This window comes from Cloeon dipterum, chromosome 3 (genome assembly GCF_949628265.1).
Source record: "Cloeon dipterum chromosome 3, ieCloDipt1.1, whole genome shotgun sequence".
Classification (NCBI taxonomy): domain Eukaryota; kingdom Metazoa; phylum Arthropoda; class Insecta; order Ephemeroptera; family Baetidae; genus Cloeon; species Cloeon dipterum.
The window spans coordinates 20,907,508-20,931,416 of record NC_088788.1 but is presented as its reverse complement, the minus strand read 5'-3'; the positions used below and the strand labels follow the sequence as shown (position 1 = coordinate 20,931,416).

At 41.7% G+C, this 23,909-nt stretch overlaps 1 protein-coding gene across 1 annotated transcript; it reads right to left on the bottom strand.

Moving 5' to 3' along the window:
• Positions 1–4,036: 4,036 nt before the first annotated feature.
• Positions 4,037–23,818, bottom strand: MTA1-like (metastasis associated 1-like). The gene is made up of 17 exons (XM_065482620.1): positions 23,465–23,818; positions 22,448–22,515; positions 19,804–19,897; positions 16,410–16,505; positions 10,979–11,205; positions 10,691–10,911; positions 10,139–10,238; positions 9,888–10,076; positions 9,696–9,829; positions 9,539–9,642; positions 9,370–9,486; positions 9,198–9,310; positions 8,527–8,752; positions 8,261–8,464; positions 7,783–7,923; positions 7,185–7,506; positions 4,037–5,606 (listed from the first exon to the last, which is right to left on the bottom strand). Exons 1-17 carry the CDS (start codon positions 23,490–23,492, stop codon positions 5,444–5,446), a joined length of 2,547 nt encoding a protein of 848 aa, XP_065338692.1. The 5' UTR covers positions 23,493–23,818; the 3' UTR covers positions 4,037–5,443.
• Positions 23,819–23,909: the final 91 nt, after the last annotated feature.

Sequence of the window (23,909 nt, the reverse complement as noted above, 5' to 3'; positions counted from 1 at the left end):
CAAAATCGCCAGCAAGTGCAAGTATGCAAACGTCAACGAGCAAATTCGCTCGCGAATCATCTCTGGAATGCGGAGCGAAAAGTTGAAGGAGACATTACTGGCCGAGAAAGAAGAGAGACTGACCCTGGAATTCGTGACGCAGAAGTTACTTGCGCACGAACGTGCAGAAGCAGCAACAAAAGCACTCAAGCCGCAGCAAGTGGAAGCGGATCAAGCAGCAGCCGCACTACATAAATTCCACATGACTCCAAAACAGAAGCTATTCCAAGGTAATAAGCGACTACCTGAATTACAAAGATCGACGAACCAACCAGTACAGAGAAGCAGCGGAAATAGCAGCGACATCAAATGTTTCTGCTGTGGAAAAATCGGGCACAAATTCCATCAATGCCAGTCAAAGGCAGCTGCATATTGCTCGTTTTGCCAAACAAAAGGTTCCCATTTCACAGGAGCCTGCAAAAAGAAACAGATGCAAGCCAACTATGTAGAGGTAGTGGAGACGGCTGAGGAAGACTTGGAGGATGCAACCCAACAAGAAGAGGCAGTAGTTAATTATCTGCTTAAACTACAGTACAATGCGAATGGCGAACAAAAACCACTACATTTAGAGATTCCGATGAATGGGAAGAAGCTGCGTATGGAAGTGGATACTGGTGCAACATTCTCACTGATAGGGTACAGCACCTACCTACGTTACAAGTTACCAAATGATCTACTACGACCATCTACAATTAAAATGAGACCCTGGGGCCAGGACATTGACGTGCAAGCAGCAGGTGTCGTGGACCTAGAGGTCTGGGTCAAAGGTGAATGTAGTCCAAAGCAGTTGGAGCTGCTGGTCATGAAACAGAACGGACCGTCGTTGATTGGCCGCAACTGGTTCCCCGCATTGGGCATTTCCATGAATTTGCCAAAATTACGAAACATCAACAATGAAGACATTTCAAGACAAAAAGAAGAAATAGTGTCAAGTGCCAGTGCAGTGCCTTCAGTGTACAAGATACAACAGATACCTCAAGACTACCATGAATTTGAAGAAGTTTTTTCACCAGGCCTTGGCAAGTTCAAAGGCGAACCGATCCACGTGACTCTGAGAGCTGATGCAGTCCCCAAGGAGCATGCAGCACGAGCAGTACCGTATGCCTTACTTGAAAAAGCGGATAGAGCACTGAATCATCTGGGCAGTGAAGAAATTCCGGCAATTCCTCTGGGGAAGACCATTTACCATCATAACGGATCACCAGCCATTGCTCGGAATATTTGGTCGAGCGAAAGGGATAAATGAAGATCTCCCAACTAAATTAAAACGGTTACCCTTGCCAAATGAAGAAGGTGAAGACGAGGAGCTGGAAGTTGCACAGTACAAAATAGCGTTCCTCGAGTGTTTCCAGAAAGACAAGATTTTGACATTGGAGCAGTTGAAAGCTGAGACGGAAAAAGATTATCAGCTAGCACAAGTGAAGTCTTGCCTCTTACAAGGAAGAGCGGTCGTGCCAACGAGTTTGAGGGACGCAGCGCTACAAGCCCTTCACCTGGTACATTTTGGAATCGCCAAGATGAAGTCGTTAGCACGTAGCTATTTCTGGTGGCCAGGAATTGAGTCCAATATTGAAGCATTGGCAGCACAATGCGAGCCATGCTTGCTGGTGAACAGGTCCCCAAATAAGTCTTTAGTGATACCTTGGTCAATACCGCATCGCCCATGGAGCCGGATCCACATCGACTATTTTGAGTTGAAAAGAGGTGAGACCTACATCATTGTTGCTGATGGCCTGTCAGGATACATGGATGTGGAGAAAACGAAGGGACTGTCTGCCGAAGAGGCAAGTCGATTTTGTCGAAGATTGTTTCGTACGCATGGCCTCTGTGATGTCATTGTAGCTGACAATGGACCAGCATTTAGATCTGAGCAGTTCCAGGAGTTTTGTAGAACAAATGGGATTGAAGTCATATTTTCACCCCCCTACAGTCCCTCAACAAATGGAGTTGCAGAGCGCGCGGTGCAGACAGTGAAGAACTTCCTAAAGAAGACGATAAACCAGCACTGGGATGCAAAACTGGATAGCTTCCTTCTAGGTCATAACGCCACTCCCAATGTCAGGACCGGAGTAGCGCCAGCGGAGTACAACCTTGGTCACCGGCCACAGACAATACTGGACAAGATGCACCCATCGGCTGGGTTAGTGAAGAGGAAGATAGACAGGGATCGAAAAGCGGCGGCGGCAATTAGAAAGTCAAGATTCTCTATGGATGATCAGCGTGTAGTCTTCCGCAATTTTGCACCTGGAGGACCAAAATGGGAGACTGGCAAGTTAAAAAAAATCTTGGGCCCCAGGAGGGTTCTCCTAGAATCTGAACAGCAGGTGATGGTGGAGAGGCACATGGATCAGGTCAAGCCAGTGGGACCAGGCCCTCAGGTAGGGCGCCCCCCAGAGAAGATAAAAGATCAAGTGCAGGTAACTACAGCCAGGCCAGTTAGAGTGAGGAAACCACCGGATAGGCTTACGCTGTAAGGGAAGAGTGGTGAAGAGCAAAAATCAGGAAGAGATCTGTGAGTTGCATAAGTTAAATTACGTTTAAGATACAGCAGCATGAAGAGCTGTAATAATTATTGAATTGTGTTAGGAAAATGTAAACTATGTCAGATAATCAAAATTGTTATTGTAAATGTTGTGCTTATCTTGGGGCGATGATAATTGTATGTTCCTGTGTAAAGATTCAAACAATGAGCGCGCTTAGGAGGCGCCTGGAGAGAGCAGGCGTCAGAAGGTGAATAAAGTAGTAGGGACTTAGCCACCAAGCAATACGGAGGTGTTTTAATGTCTCTCCCTTACAAGTATCAGATTTTCAATTACAAGTGCAACTGCTATTAATATTCAAGAAACTACAAATTACAAGCTAGGTAACTGCTTAACATTTTTCTTCCTACGACGGGAAGAAAAACGACGGAGGAAAAATAAATCGGCGAGATAATGGAAATTAATATACCATATTAGAACTAACTTCCAACGGATTATTTCTTCCAATTGTAACTGCCCACGTTTATTCAATAATGTGAAATTAAAAATAATTAATTCTAAAAGCATTGTTTCTTAATAAATTAATTTTTTAAAAGTGATATACACCATTTTTTCTACAAATATAATGTTGCTAAGACATCTGACTGTGTGCCACTAAAAAATATTTTAAATGAAATGCCTTTGTTAGAGCTCAGTTGTTTAACACATTTCTTGAAATTTGTTCCAGATTTTGAAAGGTTTCAAGCTATCATCAATTTATCCTGAAAAGCAAAACGCGATATATTTCAAAATATCGGCATTTACAAGATTATCGAAGATACAAAAAATAGAATGGTGTATTATGTGTGATAAGAGTGTACTAATCGGGTTTCTGTCATAAATATCTTCTTCCAGGAACATTGTTGCAAATGGCAAGGACACAAAATCGACAGCAACGACCATTCCGTTGGGCGCGGACGAGGAGCTCTGGGAGAACAGTGTGTGCGTATGGCACATAAAAGAGCGATGGGGTCGCAGACACGGTGCGCGTTGCTATATGGCAGCCAAATCCGGCTTTCCTATTTATTCACATGTCAAAGGGTGTCAAGAAACAGCAGCTTCCTCTGCAATATCATAAATCTTGATAGTAAAAATCAATAGCAAAGTGCTCTCACGCAGAAATAGCGTCGTCGCAAGTGCGTCAAGAAGGACACAGGCCGTTCGCCCAAAATATATCCTCCTCCACCCGACGCGTTTAAAGCGTACACAAGCAATTAATTTTTTATAGGATTTTGTCGACAAAGCATTTGAGTTTGATCCACAAAACGAAACAAAATTTTCTGAGAGTTGACTCATTGAAAGAATGACTGTTCAAGGTTTTAAATTCTATTTTCAGCCAGACAATCGCTTCACAAAATTCGGATCTGCTTTTTTCGGGTTTTATGCTGGACTCACGTCCTTCTCATGCCAAGAATTCTGTTCACTTTTACTGCTAGTGCTAGGGAATCCCCATCAGAGTTTAAAATAAGACGCAGTGCTTTTTTAATAGCTTAAATGGATTTATTTCAAAAAATGTGATTTGATGACAAAATTTTATAATTACGGCTATGTTACAAACATGCAAGATTTTTTATACAAGACCTCCGAAAGAAATGCAATAAAAATATAAAATCCAGACATCTTTGATACCAGCGTATGAATTCTTCTTCTTCTTCCTCTTCATTGTTTATCTCCGGGTTTTAAAAGAAACATTAAATAAATAAATATCGTATGAGAAAACTGATTTGCCACTCAATGACATTGCAAAACGATGATTCTACTTAAAAAGGTCAAAATCGCGCCGCCAACACAAGAGTAAAAAGAAACGAGCGACAGCAAACAGTATATCGTCGTGTGCCTACTTATTGCTCTCGCATCACCATTCACTCGTATTCCATAAGAAAAATATTACGCTGAATTGTGCTCGGAAATCAAAACCGTATTAATTATAATAATTGCTGTAGCTCATAGAGTGTCATTGAAAAATCATCATCGTCGATCCATCATACTCCCAGCACAGTAAGGGGCAAAGCAGCAGCAGCAGCTTCCTCAAAGTTCCTCCAAAATTCGATCGTGTGAGCCGCGCAGAGACGATTGTCGGCCAACGGACACGAGGCATTGAAACCTTGCGAGACGATCTGCAGTTCTTGAAATGGGACCTTTTAAGTTTAAAATGTGTAATACAAATGACCGTGGAGGTTTAAAATTGATAATCAAGCTAATGTACCGAAAAAGATAAATATTCTATAACTCAAAGTCAGAATGTTTTACTTTGTCAAAGTTTTTTAACTTTACATAGGTCTTTGGCATTTGTGATTGATTTCAAAGGGTTATGTTTAATACATCTGGGGAGAAGAGCATCCAAATGATTTCAGCTGCAATGCCCATTTCAGAAACTGCAGGTTGGGTTCAGAAGGTGAATTTGATCACACGGACAGTGTTTCCAAAACAACATATCAATAGGCTGGCCCATCCGGCAGTCGCTTCGCGCGCTTGCTCTCCTCGCCAAACTCGAGATGACTTTCTCTCCTTCTCATTCACTTGTTTTTACAACCTAGCAACAACAACAAAATGCGCGTCGTCACTCTTTTTTGAGATTCTCTGCGGCTAAAAACTGTTTCGGTCGCTACAGATGCTAGAGAAGATGAAATTTTTACTCTTAAACGCACACACACTTAACACTGGTGCAGCGTCCGAGCCCGAGAGTCTGGTTTTCTCGCCGCCTTGCGTTGCTGTTTGGTTCGTCCCCGCGCCGCTTGTGCTCAAAAGTGCGTGGGCGGCGGCGGGGCCATCGCCGAGGCCGAGAACAAAAGGTCCATGATGGCCGGCGACTGGAACACGGCCTCAGCGCTGCTCAGGTGGTGCGGCGGCGGTGGCGGCGGCGCCAGCTGAGACATCATGTAGGGTCATTCCACCATGCTCAGCGGCCGTGTCGCAGTGGCCGCGGCGGCGGCCACCGCGGCTGCCAGCATATCGGCCTCATTACAGCGCAGCCGGCGCCACGGTTTGCGCGCGGCCCGCCGCAGGTCGCTGTTTGTCAGCTGCTTCCTCAGCTTCCGGAAGTGCACCCTGAAAATCAGGAACAATAAGTCATTCTCTCCACAACTAGACGGTTCAAATTAAGAAGAACTTAAGAGACAATATCAAATCAAGTTCCTAGTAGAAGTCTTTTTATAGACATAATAGTTGTAATACAAGATAATTTATTTATTTCGGTCCAAGGGCGTTTAGTTGCATCAAAGGTAATAAAAAATAGTTATTTATTTGACTAAATTGAGGATGTTTAGACATATTCCCAAAGCTGATCTGCTAATAGGGTAGTGACGCTTAACGACCGCAGTCTAGGAATTCTGTGCTCTTTAGTTTGCTATGCGAAATAGTTATAATTTGTGTGCGTTTATAAATTATACAGCCAGTTTCTTTGAGCCACACGAAAAATAAATTGAGAGCAGACAAAACTTTTTTATAATTATCCTATTATCACATGTTTCTCCTTTCTCTACCAATTTATATCAATAGCCATTGGTCACTTTAATCATTATCAAATTTGCAATGATATAACCTTCTTAATAAAGTACTGTAGTCTGAAGAGTCCGACTGTAATAATTTTGCATTCGTTCACCTTAACCTCACAATCAGCTCAAATTGAGGCCTAAGTCGCATAGCCTTTGTATATTACCTACTGAAAATTCAATTAAACAGAAAGTTATTTTATATAAGATATTAGAATAGCTAGTTTATTCAAATAAATTTATCAACAAAACAGCTCCACATGAACCGTTGTGATATCTGTACTTTAAGAAACAGAAAAACCTTCAATAATACACGCTTTCATCAGCCACGTCACCAACTCGAATTAAAAAAAATCAATTTAAACAAAATGGGTATTATTTCATGGTTTGCAGTTTTTCCATAGCTGATATTTCCAGACGATGGAAATTTATTGCTATTTTTACCCGTGTTCTTAGTAAAATAACACATATTTGCAAGTTTTAAAGCTTGGAGACAGATTTTTTTTAAATTACGCAACAAATTACTTTTTATATTATGGAGATCAAAAGTATTCATGAACGCCATGAAATATTTATAATAAAACGTTTTTAAACTAGAATAAAATATATGCGATAAAAACACTCAGTTGAATTCTTTAAAATGGGGAACAATTTGTTAAAATTCGTTCTTCAGTTGGATACAAATATGACATTTGGAAACCAATTAACGTAAAATCGTGAAATGTATTTCTGTAATAAGTGAAAAATCAAAACAAACATTTACTTGACGAAAAATGTTCTCTTGCGTTTTTTGGTAATTTGACACCCAAAAACGATTTTAGGCGTCTCGGGCATCTAATGTAAGCCAAAAGATACTGAATTTTTAAGAAAGACATTTCCATTTTTTGAAGTTTTTAGGAAATATTTTTTAGCAATTTTGTTTGTTTTTAAATCACAATATAATAGGGGAATATCAAGTTTAATTATTAAATTCAAATGTAAAAAGGGGCGGTTATTTCCAGAAAAAAACAATGACAAGTCTTTTTGTCAACCATCTCTTCTTTTGCCAAACCCTGGTCTATTAAGTGAAAACCATTTTGATGTAATGACAGCAACTCTCCCAGTGTTATTTTAAAGATTGTTAAATATGACTCACTTAGTGCTGTCAGGGACATGGAAGTACATGTCATCAGGCGCGTCGGACCATGACATCCGCTTCTGTCCGTTTTTCAGCTGCGTCAGCGTGCCAATCTTGGTCTTGCCGTTCTGCTGGGTCACGGCTCTACCCGGCGTCTGGCCCATGTGTCTGGGGATGTAGTTGGCTGCACTTGCGCCCGAGTTCTCCTTGTGGGGCCGCTTGCTTGGTGGCGGGCCAGAGATGCTCGTCAGGTCACGCGCCAGAGGGTTGATCTCAGAGTGGGGCCAGCGCTGTCGTGGGGGTGGTAAGCTCACCTCTTCACCCCACTCAGCCATGTCAGCTGAAGCAGCAGAATTAGATTATGAAATATAAATATCTAAGCACAGCCAGTAAAGTTGCAACATACTATCCATTCATTTTATCGCGATTTTAAAAGGTAAGCATAATAGTAAAAAAATCACTTCAGTTTCTCTTTCCAATCAAGTCTCCAGCAAAACAGAAATATAAATTTTTTGACAGAGAGAAACTTCCCCAATTTATCCTCTTCAAATATAAATCAAAAGGAAAGAAATTAGAGAAATGAAAAATTTAATTTGCTTTATATGCAGATACTTACGGTCCAATCCATTGATTTCTTCATAGGCCCTCCTCTTTAGGGAGGACGAAGACGACATGTTGTGGATTCCGATCTGAGAATTCTGGATCACCTTTTCAGCTTCTGGCTTGTTGGGTACTCTCTCATAGATAATGCTGCCATCTGAAAAAAAAATTTAGCAATAAAAATTCCTTTCATAAGCAGCACTCAGTATTTTGTTTACAAAGAGTACAAGGTAAAGTAGACTTGATATATCATACCGTTCCTATTTATTTAAAAAAAATTTACACATTACTACCAAGTGAATTTATATCATTCATGTTCATCAATTTTGTTTAAAAGCTAAATAGCTTTAGACATAATAATCTTGAACTAGAAAAACAACGATTTTATCAGCAACATGCTCAGTATAATGAGCAATGAGTGAGGAAAAATTAAATCACGAATATAATAAAATTTATGAAAAACAAAGAAGAAAATATAATGGCACTAGAAGTACCTGGTCCCTTTGGTGGCCTGGGGAAGGAAATCCTCTCTGATTTGGGAATGAGCGCTTTGTCGGTGGGCGCTAGCCATGGGGGCACAATCAGCTCTCCCTTGGCCAGCGAGGTGGCAATGTTAGTCACGCTTCCCCGGTCCTTTTTCTTATACTTGGTCAGTTCTTTCAGCTCCTCGTAACTTTTCCCCACGATCTGCATTTGGCCTGAAAGCAGAACAAGATGAATTTTAAAACAATGCGGTGGCAGGGTTTGCGACAAATCTTACAGTCTTGCTTGATAGTGGCGATGTTGATGGGCCAAAAGGGGGCTCTTGCGGCATGGCGCACCATCAGCAGGTTGCGGCAGAGTCGTCTTGAGACGCGGGTCAGTGGCGTTGAGAACAGGTAGAAGGCTGTTCTCGTCTTCATTATTGGCCTTGGAGATCCGGAGCGAATTGCCAGGCCGTGAGCGGTGGCGTAGTGTCTGGCCAAGTGGGCCTTCAGTTTGAACTCCTAAGGAAACAATCCACTTATCAGTTCCATATATTATGTTCAAAAGTGATTGCATGTAAATTTGACAACCGTTACATTATTTAGAGACGTGAAAACCAGAAGTTGAAAATCGGTAAAATAGAACACCCCATTTCAAACAAAAATGCTGGAAGTAAGCAATTGAAGATAAAAGAAACTGGATTGTTTCAGTATTTGGTTATGCCATTCTAATAATAAAAATATGGAAAAATCTTCAAGTCCCTGTAAAATTTGGAAAGAATAGGCTAGGCTTTACCAAACACAGAGCTCACTAGAACGCCCAAAATTAGGTTAGCCAAATAAATTCTGAGACCAACATACACAGGTCTAGGTCTATCAATGAAGAATGTTTATTATACAATGTAACAAGAGCATTTTACTCTGGTAATCACGACACACCTTGCATTTCAGGTACATAATATATTACCTTTCCACAGTTGACGATGGTGCATCTGTGTCTGTGGCCGTTGATGCTGCTTCCTCGCTCTTCGTCCGAGATGCTTCCGCTCGACTTTTTCTTCAAATCGCAATCATTTTCCTCTGAAAAATGCATTCCAAATTAGAACAAATCAGCTTATAATATGAAATTTGAGACCTACCTATCCTTGAGGGACTCTTGAGACCACCATACTTTTTCCAGTAGTTCCAGCAGTTGCTGCACAGCTTGCAATGCATCTGCGATGGCCCCCAGGCATACCACTGACTTGATGAAGTTGCTGTTTCAAATTGCAATGAGGAGGGATTCAACCAAAGATAGTTCAAACTTACCACTACAGGATTCACAGGCTTTTCCTCCACTGTTGATTTCACCTCCATTGCCATTGACAATGCCACCTTTACTGCTATTAATTACTGCTGGATTTGGTTTATTGCTGCGAATGAATTTTGTTAGGAAAACCAAACAGAGGATGCCAGGATAACTTACTAATTTGGAATGTACACTTGCTTCAGTTTTGACTCGGCCTCTACCGCCTTCACTCTTTTTTGCTGCACATACCGATCTGTGGTTTTCCACATGTAATAGTACTCAATTATATTCTTTAAAGTCTTCCATGGTAGCTGTAAAGTATGTTCCAAGTTAGAAAATTGTCTGGAAGTTTCACCTTGCTTCACTTACAAAATCCTGACGAATGTCATTGAAATCCTTGCCGTATTTCTCCAATGCCTCTTCAAAGAGATTCGCCTCAGACGCCGACCACTCTTCCATCTCGTCTCGACACAAAACTGGACCCGACGTCGGCACTAATTGGCTGATGGCATCTGCCGTGTTGTACTCGTGCTTGTGAAGCGTATCCATAGCGTGGAACTGGGGGACAGAGAGCCAAGATTAGAACCCAGGAGCAAACTGAGTGATCGGCCAGCACTCACCAAAGTTACATCCCTCGAAGCAGCAGCTGCACTCATGTGAAGGGATGGCTGCTTGATGGAACTAGAACAGTCCAAGGCACGAGCAAATGTGCCCACAGATCTGCGGAACAAGAATAGTGTCAAACCAGGTGATGCAAAAATGACCTATTCGATAGACTCTAGGTCACAATTTGTAATCTTTAGAATTCGCAACTAAATATGTATATATCAATGTATGAACATCATAAAATTGTCTTCTATATTTATAGGAGCTAATTTGGTTTCAAAACTCATCCAACTTGAGCTGAATTAATCTCCAAAGCATTTTTGTTTGTGCAATGATAAGAATAAACTTGGATTGAGAAATGAGATAATACTAAAGATCCTGAATATTAACAGCAAATTTTAATTTTCTTATTTCAATTTTTAAAAATATAATTAAGATGACAAATCAACATTATTTTCTCTCTTGGTACAATGGATTTATAATCAAGTTATTTTAGCAACTATTAAACTAGACATTACAAACCAAAAATACACCGTATATAATATGGAACAATGAATCTCACTTACCTGGAAATGACAAGAAACTGGTCGATCTGTCTGTCGGTGAGGTTGTGTTCAGGAGTCCACACAAGAGTCTCCAAGTCTGCCATGTTCCTGTCATCGTTTTCTCCTTCTTTGAGAAGGGGTATGTTGTCTGCCTGGTAGCGGCTGCCGACTCGGATCTCGCCCTTGTCGGCGAGCAAAGTCTTTTGAGCCGGGTCGAATACTAAGCAGTAGAAAAAGGTATCCTGCGTAGGCAATGTGAAACACATTAGGTTAGCTTTTTATCACATTTCATCAGAGTGAGACGCTTACATCTTTATTGAGGTAGGAGAGCAGGGATTCTGTCTCATTGAGCAGGGTGACAGAGCACTTGCCGCGAATGTGCGTCGCTGGCAGGGTCTCCACTTGGCGCGAGAGGAACAGCTCGCGGTGCTTCATCTGGTGCCGCTGTTTCGAGCTCAGCAAGTCGCTCTTGTCGTTGCCACCGCCACTGTTGGTGCTGCCTTTCGTGCTCTCGTCGTCATCTTCAGGCGGTGATTCTAAAACAATCGTCATCGGGAAAATTATAGCACTGGATGATAGCACACGTTAGCAGCGGCTCAAATTTTATAATTAAACGCTAGAAATTAGTTTGATTGTTTGACATCTGAGCAGCCTTGCTCTTATTTATTTTAAGAGAGCTCACTGTCTGAGAGGATGCGTAACAAGTTTCGTATCCAACTACAAAATATATGTAAAGAGCAACAATGAGAAAAATTAAGAACGAACAGACATTTATCACCCTCCTATCCATCAACTAAGCCTATTTTCTAACTTAGAGGCAGGGGTAAAAAACTTCAATGGACTCAAGAACTGATTAGGTGCAAAATGGAGTTTCTGAATTCCAGGAAAGTCTTTTTAAATGAAAAGCAATTTTGCACGATTGGATGGATTGCGAATTTGATTGATGTATTGCAGAACGCACTTGTAAGGAAATAATTCTTTGGCTTGCCAACCAATCACGTAGCAGGGAGAGCTTTTCTCCATGGAAACTCTGCTTGAACTGTTTTAGCTAAATGAGTGAGTGTTTCAAAAGCCAAGCAACAGATTTTACGCTCTAATCATTTCGTTATCAGAATTGAATACTTATTTAATAATCAAAATTTTAAAAAAACTTTAACGTTTGCATTGAAAATTTCAATATTTTTTTTTATTATTTGGATTATTTTTAGCTTGCATTGAGCAACGCCATGATTCTGAATGAATATCAATGACGTCCTTTCTAACGAAATAGTTGTGAACTCAACGGAACTGAATTCTCCGAATTTCACATGCGGGTTGGGGGCCTCTGTATAATATTCCTTGCTAGGTTCTGTGCGTCTGACCTGGTGATTTTTTACAATCACTGATAACAACTAACTTCCTTCCTGCGCTGTGGCAACAAAGAGCTCAGCACACCTTACCAAGTGTGACGAAAATTCAGGCGCACACAACGCACTAAAGTGGCCAAATTAATAAAGCATGAGGTTCATCTACGCGAGCGGGTGCAACGACACACACGGCACATAAACGTTCGATTCGTTTGTCATGTGAAAACAGCGATCTTAATCTCGCTCAATAAAAAAGCAGCAGCAGCAACTCGGCTAGCTGGTGTGTCGGTCGGATCAATTATTCGCTATTCCGACTGGTGTGTTTATAAGGTACGGTCATCAGCGAAAGAAAAACCGACCGGCAGGAGTTCTGGGGTTTCCCCTCCCTGCTTTTCTGCAGGCAGAGCCCCGGATTTAATTCAGTGCCAAATAGTGTAACAGTTAAAATGATTTTATTATTATATTGTTTGAAACAGAAACAGGATCACGACCCTAAAATAAGCAGATAACTGACTCGACCTTTTCAGACTGGGAAAATTAAAAAACCGGCAGCCATTGAGAGTTAGATGGAAGTTTGGATCACACGGTTGCAAAACGAGTTTTTTCCAAGGAGTACAGCGTCCGGCGGCGTTGTAATTAAGCCAATCAGCGCATCGATCGGTGGATTGGCGTGAGTCGCAATCCAAAACGCGTCATTAGCCTAGTCAAAACAATTGTCAAATAGAGTTTCGATGCAGGAGCGACGCTTGCGAGTTTGATTATGGAATAGGTGCGCGCCATCTCCGTGCCTCTCGCACTGAGCCGCCGCCGTACAGAGAGAGAGAGAGAGAGAGAGAGAGAGAGAGCGAGAGAGAGCGAGAGAGAGAGAGAGAGAGAGAGCACTCGCAGAGAGTGGTTGGTGTTAGAGAAAGAGAGAAAACGACACTCCTCACATCTCTGAGGGAGTCGGATCAATAGCGATGGGGAGGTCTGGGGCGGCGGGTTGGTTGGCAGGGTCTGCTGTGCAATACCGCCACATCCCTGCCTGCCTGCCTCCAACCATGTATTATGCCGGCGAGCCAGCTTCTGGTTTGCCTTCAACCCCCGCGGTCACGTGACCCCCGCCGCTTAGCCAGCGAGCGAGACCCCGCGAGCTGGCCGCCGCCGCGCTTTTTGCGCCACTGACCAGGTGGACGACGCTGTTATTTTTTTTTACTCATCAACTAGTGCTCGCATGGAAAGCCGTGTTTGTCCACACGTGCTCACGGCACATGGTGGCGACCAGTTTTCCCGACATTCAGAAAAGAATTGTCTCTAAACTGCCACAATCGCATCAGTGGCGAATGCCCAAACAAATTCGTGTGGTAATTATGCAGACCAATTCAGCCGCAAGTTTTTAAGCCGAACAGAACTACCTGCCTTATTGCTGCATCAGAATGCGTCAGCCTAGCCTCATTGTTCAGTAGCCTCGGGACAAAACGTGAATATCATAATATATGCCGGCTTGTAATTACCTACAATATCAACCGTTACTATTTAACACTTAATAATACTTCGTTATGCCCATCACTTTAGTCAAGACAAGCATCACCTGAAGATAAGATATTCATAAAATTAGACCTCTCCAACGAAATTAAAATGCACAATAGTTGAATTCTAACTATACATTTTTCCTCGTAGATTGGATATGAGTGGGGACATCTAAATAAAGGTTCAAGGTCCGTGGAGAAATAGAAGGCATACACTGATTATTATATTAATATAATAGAATGGTATATTTAGACACTCCGATCCCAGATGTAAAAGAAAGGGGCATTTTTTAAGAAGCTTCATATATATGGAGAGAATAAAAATATCGTGGAACGCTGTTGCTTGAGGCTTATCCACTTCAATAAGAACCAAGCTATTTACTAACACGAGCGCTATTTTGCTCACTCGTGATATCGCAGTAGACGTCAGACAAAGTACGAACGCGGAAATCAGCAATAGTCAAAAGCGGCATATCAACAATTTTTCGAGCGGCGAGATAAGGTGGCGTCCATTTCCGGCCTCCGCACATGGAATGACTAGGTCGTCAACTTCAATTCGGATCCGGTGTCGAAATTTGTGATCCGAATGCTGATGAATCGAAAAACGGTCCGTGGCCCGCGGGGGGCGTGCACTATGCGGCCCGCGAGCTACAAAAATCGCATAATGCGACGCGACTCGGGGCGAGTGTCGCCGCGCTGTGCATTTCGCCATTTGTGCCGCGGTTATTTTTAACCTGCGCGCGGATAAGTGGGCTAATTATCGGGTAATGAGTCGGTGGGACGAGGAATCGGAATCGGCCGCAGGAGAGAGGAAAGAAAAGCGCAAAGTGTCTCGTCCGGTGGTGTGAGAGCACGGGCGCGTTAAAAGTAAAATGATATTTACACACACGAAGCGGCCGAGGGAGAGGAAAATGACAATTACTTCACATGCAATCGATGTGTCCTCCTGCCCCCTCCCCCACCTCATTTCCTTGGCGCTATGTAAGCTAGCCTCGCGCGCACGGGCTCCATGTAGCCTTTCTGCCAGGAGTTATTTAATGAGAGCACAGTTTCCACAAAACATACGCGCCCTGCTAGGAGAGCACACAACACGAGATTGCTTTTTGTTCGCCGCCGCCGCCCGCTCTCGGCCCGCGACACTTTCGGGCCTCGAACCCCGCACTCAACAGTTGATTGTTGCACTGCCTTTTCTATCACAGAGGCCCACGCACCACTCTGCACCAATAACAGCAAGAAAATTAATGGCTTCAACAATCACTGGAAAAAATTGCTAGAAAAAAGTTTATTTTTTGCTTCAATGCGTTTTGAATGAAAGTGCTCAAAGAGCTAAATTGATAGTTAGAGTTTAAAGGGTTTTCTCCTGATGTAGCCTGAAGCCAACCGATTACTTGAATTAAATTTAAAAAAACGTTCCTTAATTCTTATTGATCAATTAGAATATGAAACGATAATTTATTTAGATTCAAAGTAAATTTATTTAAATGCAGCCACTATCCAAGTATGTTAAAATTGCGAATTTAGGATAGATTCCACGATCTATTTGATTTAACAAATTAAATAAACACACGCCTAGCTAGACGCACCATAACAGCAAAGATAAATATTGAAAAAAATGGACGAAGACCGAAATAGCGCGGGATGACCTGGTGTCATTTATTTATTGGCTCTCTCGCGGATGCACTCGGTCCCACCACTAATTGGAATATTTTACCACGGCCTAAAATAGAGCCGCTCGCACCGAGAGAGTAAAAGAAGCAAGCACACTCGGCGCAATTTTAATCAAAGACGGTCACTGCTGTTGAATTGGTGCGAAGCGCTCTTATGAAAGTAAAACGCTGTAGTATATGACAAAATAAAAGTTTTGTTTCTCAAGAGATAAAATAATGGACGTATGTCATATGATGATCCCCATTACTTTTAATTTGGATTAATATTAAATTGCTTTAGCTTTGAACGTTGCAGCTCCCAAAATTATTACTTTAACCGTATTTTCAAATGTATTAGATTTGGCTTTGGCTTGGTTTAACGCTGGGAAATAGCAATCATTGCAACCGTTTAGCTGAGTTGATAAATTTGGCGAATGTGTTTTGCGTCGTAAGAGACGATGCGGCACAACTCGCAAATTAAATATGAGCCGGCGGCACAATGCATGCATATATATCAGGTTGAGAACATTAAGGACAGAACTGCTACTATTTTATAGTCAATTTCAAGTTTCAAGAAATGCTGTGTGATCATAGTTGATGCACTCAGATACTGATTAAGCAGTCCAAGTGCCTGAAAAATATCTCATAAGAATTAAAACAAATCAAATATAGAAGTTACCAAACATTTATGTATGTTATCCTTTGCAGGGGTTTCCTAAGAATAGCTGGCTACTTGTGTAACCCTTCAGCCAACAAAAGCGGAAGTAATGTTAATCCCTGGAGCTTCTTGCAGCTTTAATTCGTGTTTTTCTAGTTGAAGTTTGATCAATTTAAAAGCACAAGTTGATTGAGAAAAGAATGAGCACAATGATACTTTTTATTTGATTTTTTTGTGTTGGCTCACCAAATCCGTGCGAATTGAAGGTGAAAAAGGAGGAAAAACGCAGTGGCGTTGCTGTAAAGTGACCAGCGCGTCGGGGCCCCTTTTTGCGCTCGGGCAAGAAAAACTTTTGCAATTTTAATGAAAGGGGGATAGTGCGCGAGGGGTGTGACGTCACATAATGGGCCACAAGTATAAAAGCAGAGGGCGCCGGGGGGTGATCATGCGTGGTCGAGATGCCGCCGCTGCTGTTGCCGCCGGTTTTGCTTGTGTAATGTAACTTTCGAGTCGAAAATAATGCGAGCTCGCAATTTTCGGCACCCACCACTGCAACGGCAATGCATTGCCCCAAAAACTCACCTAAGGGTTGAACAGCCTCGGCCTCGTCTGCAGATGGTGCCTTGAGCCACAACTTTTTTAATTTGGCCACCACAGGCGATTCGTCTGCAGAAGCCACTGGAACAAGGAAAAATCATTCAGTTTTGTAATTCATATCGCAATTCTTATATTAACAAGCGCAAATAATTATTTCGTCAGGCTGCAATGAAATCGAGTTTCATTGTAAGAGTTTCAACTTCCAAAGTCTCAATATTAAATCGCAGCTACGTTTTGCGGCTAAACAATTTATTAATTCGAAGCAAAGTGCCAACAGTTGACTGAAATAGATTTCAAAATCAAACAAGGGCGAATTAACGGTTGAAATAGCGCCACCAACTCCTGCCTAAGCGTATATGTATTCGTTTAATTCATCGAGTTATCACGCCAAATATTTTGAATTCAAATATCGAGGTGCCGTGTTTTGTGTCAAATCGCGTGATTGGATTTTCAAAGGAAACAGTCCAATGACACACGCACATATTAAACACCGAAAATCGCATTTCGTGAACAGATCTGCCGCAAAGCAAGGGATGTGTTTGTTTTCAATTTCCGCGGGATGCGGCGAAACTTTTAAAACCCCCAACCCGTTCAGGGGGTGCCGTGTATCAGTTGCCAAGAGCAACCGCGTTTGTTCTCCCCATTCGCCAACCTCAGATGGCCGACGGGCGCAAAAAGCGTCCATTTGCGCACTTTAATCGCGGCCAGGCAGCCCGCGGACTGGACTAAGAAGCGTGTCCTGCAATCGCGATACGACTAACTTGCTTCCAATAACTGACAATGAGAGAAGGTGGAAAGGCAGAACCTTTCAAGTAATCAAGAACTAAATAACCGAATAATTGTAAATAATCTTTTCTGAAAAAGGTGAATTTAAATAATGAAAATTGTGCAAATATGTGTCACATGGGCTTATTTTCAGATAAAAGACATAAAACGAAATAAAATTCTGAATTGAATTCCCAAAGGCGAGAAAATTTTAACATTTGTGCAGATCAAATTAAAAAATTTGTATTATCAGCCTGCTAAGTCTTTTGATGAGTGCAAAAAGCTGTTGTTGGAATTCAAATGTTGCTGTTTCAAAAGATATCAACAAACTGCGTCATTACTTCTAATTTACACTAGAAATAATAAGTGGAAACTTTAAAAAAATATAATTATGTTAAATCGAATAGCGAATTATTGCGCACTTTTCGTAATAGATGATAAGATGAATTTGTAGTCGAGGGTATCAGGTAAATCCATAATATTGCAATTGTATCATGTCCCGATTACAAGGCTTGATTTTTTTAAAGTTATCTTTTCAATATTCTTAAACCAAAATTTGGCGCCAACAGTCAACACTACGGAATCAACTCAGGCAACTCGGCATTATTTCCAACGGAGAAAAATTGAGATCTCTGAAGGATCAACCTGGATTCTAATCAGATTCGGGTCCAGAGCGGAAAAAAATCCCAGAGGTGCGCAGGTGAGGATCAAAGCGTCGGAGGCGAACATGTGGAACTCCATCTCTGGCCCCTCTCTCTTTCTCTCTCTCTCTCTCTCTCACACACACACACTCACACACAAACACCGCAACACCCCAAAATATCGATCGCGGATACCCTTTTCTGTAATATGTGTGATTTGCTTGGAAGACGCGGCGGGTGGCGGAGGGCGGCGGGCGGGCGGGAGGGTGGCGGCCCTTGCCATACACGGGTTCGCTTCCCGCGTGTTGTTATGCCTCTATGGGCGAGAGCGAGCGCAGCAGCGCAATTAAAATCAATACTGACACAGAACATAAGCAGAACGCCATCGCGCGTCCCGGCATAATTAACGCCGCCGTCCGTCCACTCCGCCGCCCGGTCCGAGTGGTCAGTCGCGCGCGCCGCCCCCGTCGACTTCAAAGTCGAATTGCAACCACTTTTGCGCTGCAGCTAACTACCGCAATGGCTGATCCATTTTGGCAGTCACACTCCCTATTGCTGGTTACATACACTTGACGTGCAAATCATTCATATTTTCGATTTGCAAAGTACGAAAAATGAACTCAACAGATGGAGGCTATTTAACTTGCACTTCAACTTATGATTTTTTTAACAAATATTTTGTTTAACGATGTTTGGGATAGTTTCATGTCAGATTAATGTTGATTACAAAAAGCATTTTAGATTTTCCATTAAATTTCTAAGCTTTTACATCAAATTATTTTGAAGGCTTAAGCAACATAAAATGAAATCCACTGGTCCTAGACCTCTTATTTATCGGCAGTGGGGACTCTAAAAATTTACTTGATAGCTAACCTATTAATTAATGGATTTTTAGCATCACGTGAGGAATAATTTAGGAGGTAGAATTTTCTGAAATCTTCATAATAAAAATTTATTTCACATTCCGTGTTTCCGTTTATTATCTCTTATGTTTTCCGTCAGTGGTTGCACAAGCGGACATACTTTATATAACTATAACACGAGTAATAGCTAAAACATTAATATTAACATCAATCCTGCGTATGTGATGAGAGCCTACCAATAAAAACAGCTCTAATAACAACTATCTATCTCCAGAAAAACTGCACGGTTTACAATGATAACTAAAACGTTAGTTATTAGAAATCTCTATAATATTTTTTATAACCAGCCCCGTGGAAGTGGTTTAGCACAGTCATGGAGTGTGACACCTTCCAAATGAAATATTTGTTTGAATTTTGAATTTGATTCTCATTCGGCCGCAAATTTAATCGGCAAAGCGCAGTCAGCTGCGGCGGTAGCGAGTCACGTGCGTTGCAGCGTGTACATATGTGTAGGGATGCAATTGGCTCATGACCTAGGCCAACACTTGCACTAGACCTAGATTACATGCCCGTCACCGGCCGCTGGTGTGCACGCCATTTCGCACGTAAACACTCACACACTGGAAAAATAGCACGGCCGGCCAACCGGCCAGCCACCAGCCGGCTGAGCAGGCACAAGCACCCAGAGCTCATTGCTAGAGAGAGTGAGAGGGAGCGGGCAGGGGTGGCCGCAATGGGTATGGACGCGGCAAGACCTGGGGTGCGCGCTAGCCCCGGTCGCTTGAGGGGCCTACTTTAAATATGCTAGGTCGCAATAAATTTTTGCATTCAAAAAATTGTAAAAATAAGTAAGAATGTATTAAAATGTTACTAACTTTTTATAGGCCTTTCATAATCCAAACCAAATAATTGTAGTATATTCGTCCGCGAATTAAAAATGAACATTTCAAAAACGTCTGAGCACGTCTCTGGAAAATCAGGTTCGCTTTCTTTATCAGCCAAGTTGCTCAGTAATCAGTCCACCCGGCATGTTCTTTAAATCGAAAGCGGTTCCCAGGAAGCCAGACGAAACGAAAGAAACGGCGCTTAATGAAGCACTTTTGCACTTACTTTGGTGCTTATCTGCCAACATGATGAGACTGTTCGGGAGATCACGCCGCCTGTAGAAACACATAACCTTAGCCTCGACGTTGCCATTTGGAGTCTGCAATTTTAGAAAGAAGAAGCATTAGCAATGAGCGAAACACAATAATCGGTTGCCGCCAAGGAAAGAATGGACGCGCGGAGGCGGATGCAAACTCGAACACAAGACACGCTGGCATTGCAATAAATTTGCGTTGTTTGAGTGCAAATATTCCCACCACCGCCAAAACTGAAGTACTCCGATGTCGGAGCAAATTCGAACTGTACATCTACATACTAACTTTGAAATCGAATTAGATGCTTGTGAAGTCAAAGCTTCAATTTTCATATGTTTTGAAACACTAAATTATTTTAAATTGGTTTTCGTTTTGTAAAAAATCTCCGCGAGTGTAGAAAGAAAAAGACGGGAGAATTTACTCTGACACATACTGTATAGTATATACGGTACTATACAAAACAAGTTCCATCTGTTTTTTCCCAGTTATTTAAAAAAGTAAACAAATTAGTCACACAATTTTGCAATATTTTTGTTGCACTTTTCGCTTGCGCTTGCTCAGGAATACTAAGAGGAAGGCTTGTGAATGACTTGCAAAGATTGACCAAAAGTACTTTGCTTTGAAAACCGTTTTGATGGTTTCATGCTACCTTGAGTTTTCAAGATAATTGAGAGGTTTGATTGCATGCGACCCGTTTAAACTTTGCAATTCAAATTTGACGCTTACGTGAGGAAGAAAATAATAATAATTGCACCGAGCTGATTCCACAGGGCTAATTTTAGAATAGTCAATAAGAGAGCCGATTGATTTTCCACTTGACGAAAATAAGTCGAGTGGCATGCTCGCACTCAAAATTATTCAGATAAAGATTACTCATATGTTCTTAATCTGTGTTAAAATTGCGTTATGAAGTTATATTAATTAACGATTTAATCGATCATAGGAAAAAACAATGGACACGAATTTTAATTAATTTTAATACTGTTTCCAGCGAAAGCAAATGTGGATGTATTATTTAAGAATGTTTCTGTATCTTCTACACAGACACACACACGACAGTGGGTTTGATTTCAATTCTTGACGAAAGCATTTTGTTGAATTTCATCAAATTCTATTGCGAGGGCACGAACAGGAAAATCGGCTTTACAAGCAAGTCGCTATCTTTGAAACCAACAGTTAGCTTCGCACGTGAGCCAGATATAAACAATGAGAGAGAACTCCTTAGTGGAACAGCAGCGATAACAAGTAGCAGTAATTACGCTAACAAACGCGAAATTCCTGAGAATCGATAACTCATGCAAAACCCGACTGGAGCCGCAGTTCAAAATGAGAAAAATTGCATGGCAAAATAATAGGCGAATTGGAGCGGCGTTAAACTTGTAGGGCCGGGGCTTGTAACGTGCGTGGACCAATTTCGGGTTCAGTCACCTGGCCGAGCGATATCTCACGCGGCCATAATCACGCAGGCAGCGTTGCCGCCGACAAAATGAATATCATATCTCTCGGCTCGGGGAGAGCAGTATGCGCCGCTTGTTTTGTTGTTTTTAAAACACCGAGCTCGCCTTTGCGCCGTGGGCCAACAGGAGGCGTGACTGCGGCGGCGGTGATGGACAGACGGGACTCGAACCTGGTGCTCCAGCACGAATGGATGCATGATCCAAAAACTCGGCAGGCGGCACGAACTCTCATCGCCGCGCGCCTGGTGTCGAGTGCTTTATTTTTTCAGTCCCCATTATTATTTTCCATTCGCACCTCGTGTGATCTTGCTTTCCTACGCAATTGGTTTTTTCGCCCGATTGAAAATGCTGAGGAATGCTGGTGTTGAAAATTGTTTGCTCCTGTTCGCGGCTAATTAGGCAGCCATCTTACCAAAACGTTTCGTGCCGCGAATTTATTCATCTGCTTCCTTTGATTTTATATCGTTGCAGCGGTTTCGTAATAATACGAGTATTTTTCTGCATGACCGAAATAATTCAAAATAAAATCAAGCACGCAGCTTATTTTCCTGACACGAACATCACCGAAAATATTGCTGAATAAGTTGTATTAGGTACATACATGGTTAGATTCAATGCATAACATTTATAGTTTTAAGCGTAGAGGACGCAATACAGCTTCAAAATGCTGCGCGAAATTTAAGCAATAAGTTTCATCCTATAGCAAACTTATCGTCATAATGATGGATGAGAGACCATTTGGTCTGTCAAGACGGTGAAAACGTACAACAAGTTCCGAAAACTGGAAATAACTCGAAGCTTTTTTGTACCCCTTCAAATAAAATCTATTGTACATGTTTAGGTTCACGAGCATTCAATGCAGAGAATTCATGAGTCTGAGTCTCGCGGTACTGCAAGACATTAAGTTCTCATTAAAAATTTCAAGCGAAGGAAAATTTAATTTTTAGTCTGTCTGTGTATATAAAATTTGATATTATAACTAGCCAATTTAATTTAATCAACGTTATTTTTCTCACCTAATTTTTAATTACCATTATTTGAGTTGAAATATTAGAACTTTCATTTTTTTTTATTTAAGAAATATTTAAAAAATAAGAAAGCATTTTCTGACATTCCACCTAATAAATTTTTGATTGGATAAAATGTGGCAAAACAAACCTTATTCAACTCTTCTATCCGCCGGATTTGGTAAGGCGAAGTCGACGATGACTCAAAGTAGACGTAGTCTGAAAAATACAAAATATTCAAAATCAGCATGCAGTCAGGCAAGTCTAAATTTTAAATTATTATTATGAAGCAAGAAACAAACTGATTTGTAAAGAAGACACGTTATTATATTTTTTGTTGCAGCGTTTGTACAACACGTGGTTTATATGGTTAGGAATAACCAGTTATATTTTAATTTAACACTTTTTTAGGAGAAAAAATTGTCTATGAATATTTTAGGGTTGAATTATTTGTCGTTAAAACTTACAATAATGCTTGTTTATAATTCTGGACAAAATATCCATTTGTTTGAACTAACACATGATTTACATATGTAATTACACGTTTTAAATTAAAATAGCCACTCATAATTGATTATTTGTTTTTATTTACTACTCAAATCACTTCTAAGATTTTAAAATATGACGATTGATGCAAACAAAGTGTTAATAACAAATTTGCATTTAATCTGAGCAAAAATTCTAATTTCTTGCAATGCGAGTGGCGCATGAAAAATAAACATCGTGCCGGCGGCCAAAAGGGCCAAAAACGGCCGGACTCGCGAGCGGAATGCTTTGTTTACAAGCCAAAAAGTTTGCAAACGGTCCGGGTCCCCGAGCGTCTTTCGAGCCTACGGTCCCCGTTCGTATCCCGGCGTGGCTTCAACTCCCGCAGAGGTGCGTATATGTATGTAGTGAGTGACATGACCGAAGCTGAGTGCCGCCGATTCTGCACTCATTTCAATAAACACCAGACCGAAAAACACGCCGGTTGTCGGCTTCTGATTCGCCCAGGACACTTTCCCGTACACCTGGGGCCAGCTAACGTGCAACAGTGCTAATTAGCGCGCTATTCGGCCACCGCAAAAATAAATGAGGTACATACGCCCGCGCTCATAATGCCGCTCATTGGCCTGCTGCATACATACACACACAGAAAATAATTAAAATCGCTGCGAACGCGACTCACCTCCGACTCGGTACATATTTGCCGTCATTTTGGTTGCCTGAGTGAACCAGGACGTCGCTCATCAACTGATAGCCGATGTTCACATAAAATTGTCAGTTATCCGCGGCGTTTAGTACGTTTCTCGCGAACACAACACAAACTCTGTCGCGCGACTCGCCATTTTCTCGTCGGTCGCTCTCCTCTCTGTCTTCTTCCTGCCTGCCTGCGTGACGTCACCAACATCAGAAGGCTAGTTGCTCGGTGAAATTACAAATCGGCGCCGGGCATTCGCCGAAATTATGCTTCATCGGGCTCATTTTACTCAGCATATAACCTTCCGGCTGCCAGCGAGAACTAATTTTGCCGATTGTCGACTATATTTCGGCTATCAAAAGATGGATAATCGCCTCGATAACTGCGATAGTGCTGCGAATTTAAATTTTACCGCGATTGACCACTGATTATG

Bases quoted from the DNA above. Each gene is read 5' to 3' on its own strand.
- MTA1-like (XM_065482620.1), bottom strand. From the start codon at position 23,492: ATGACGGCAAATATGTACCGAGTCGGAG. The intron at 11,206-16,409 runs GTGAGTTTTTGG...CGATTGTTTTAG, and splicing joins CGAGGCTGTTCAACCCTTAG to AATCACCGCCTGAAGATGAC. The intron at 9,487-9,538 runs GTAAGTTTGAAC...AATTTGAAACAG, and splicing joins AGCCTGTGAATCCTGTAGTG to CAACTTCATCAAGTCAGTGG.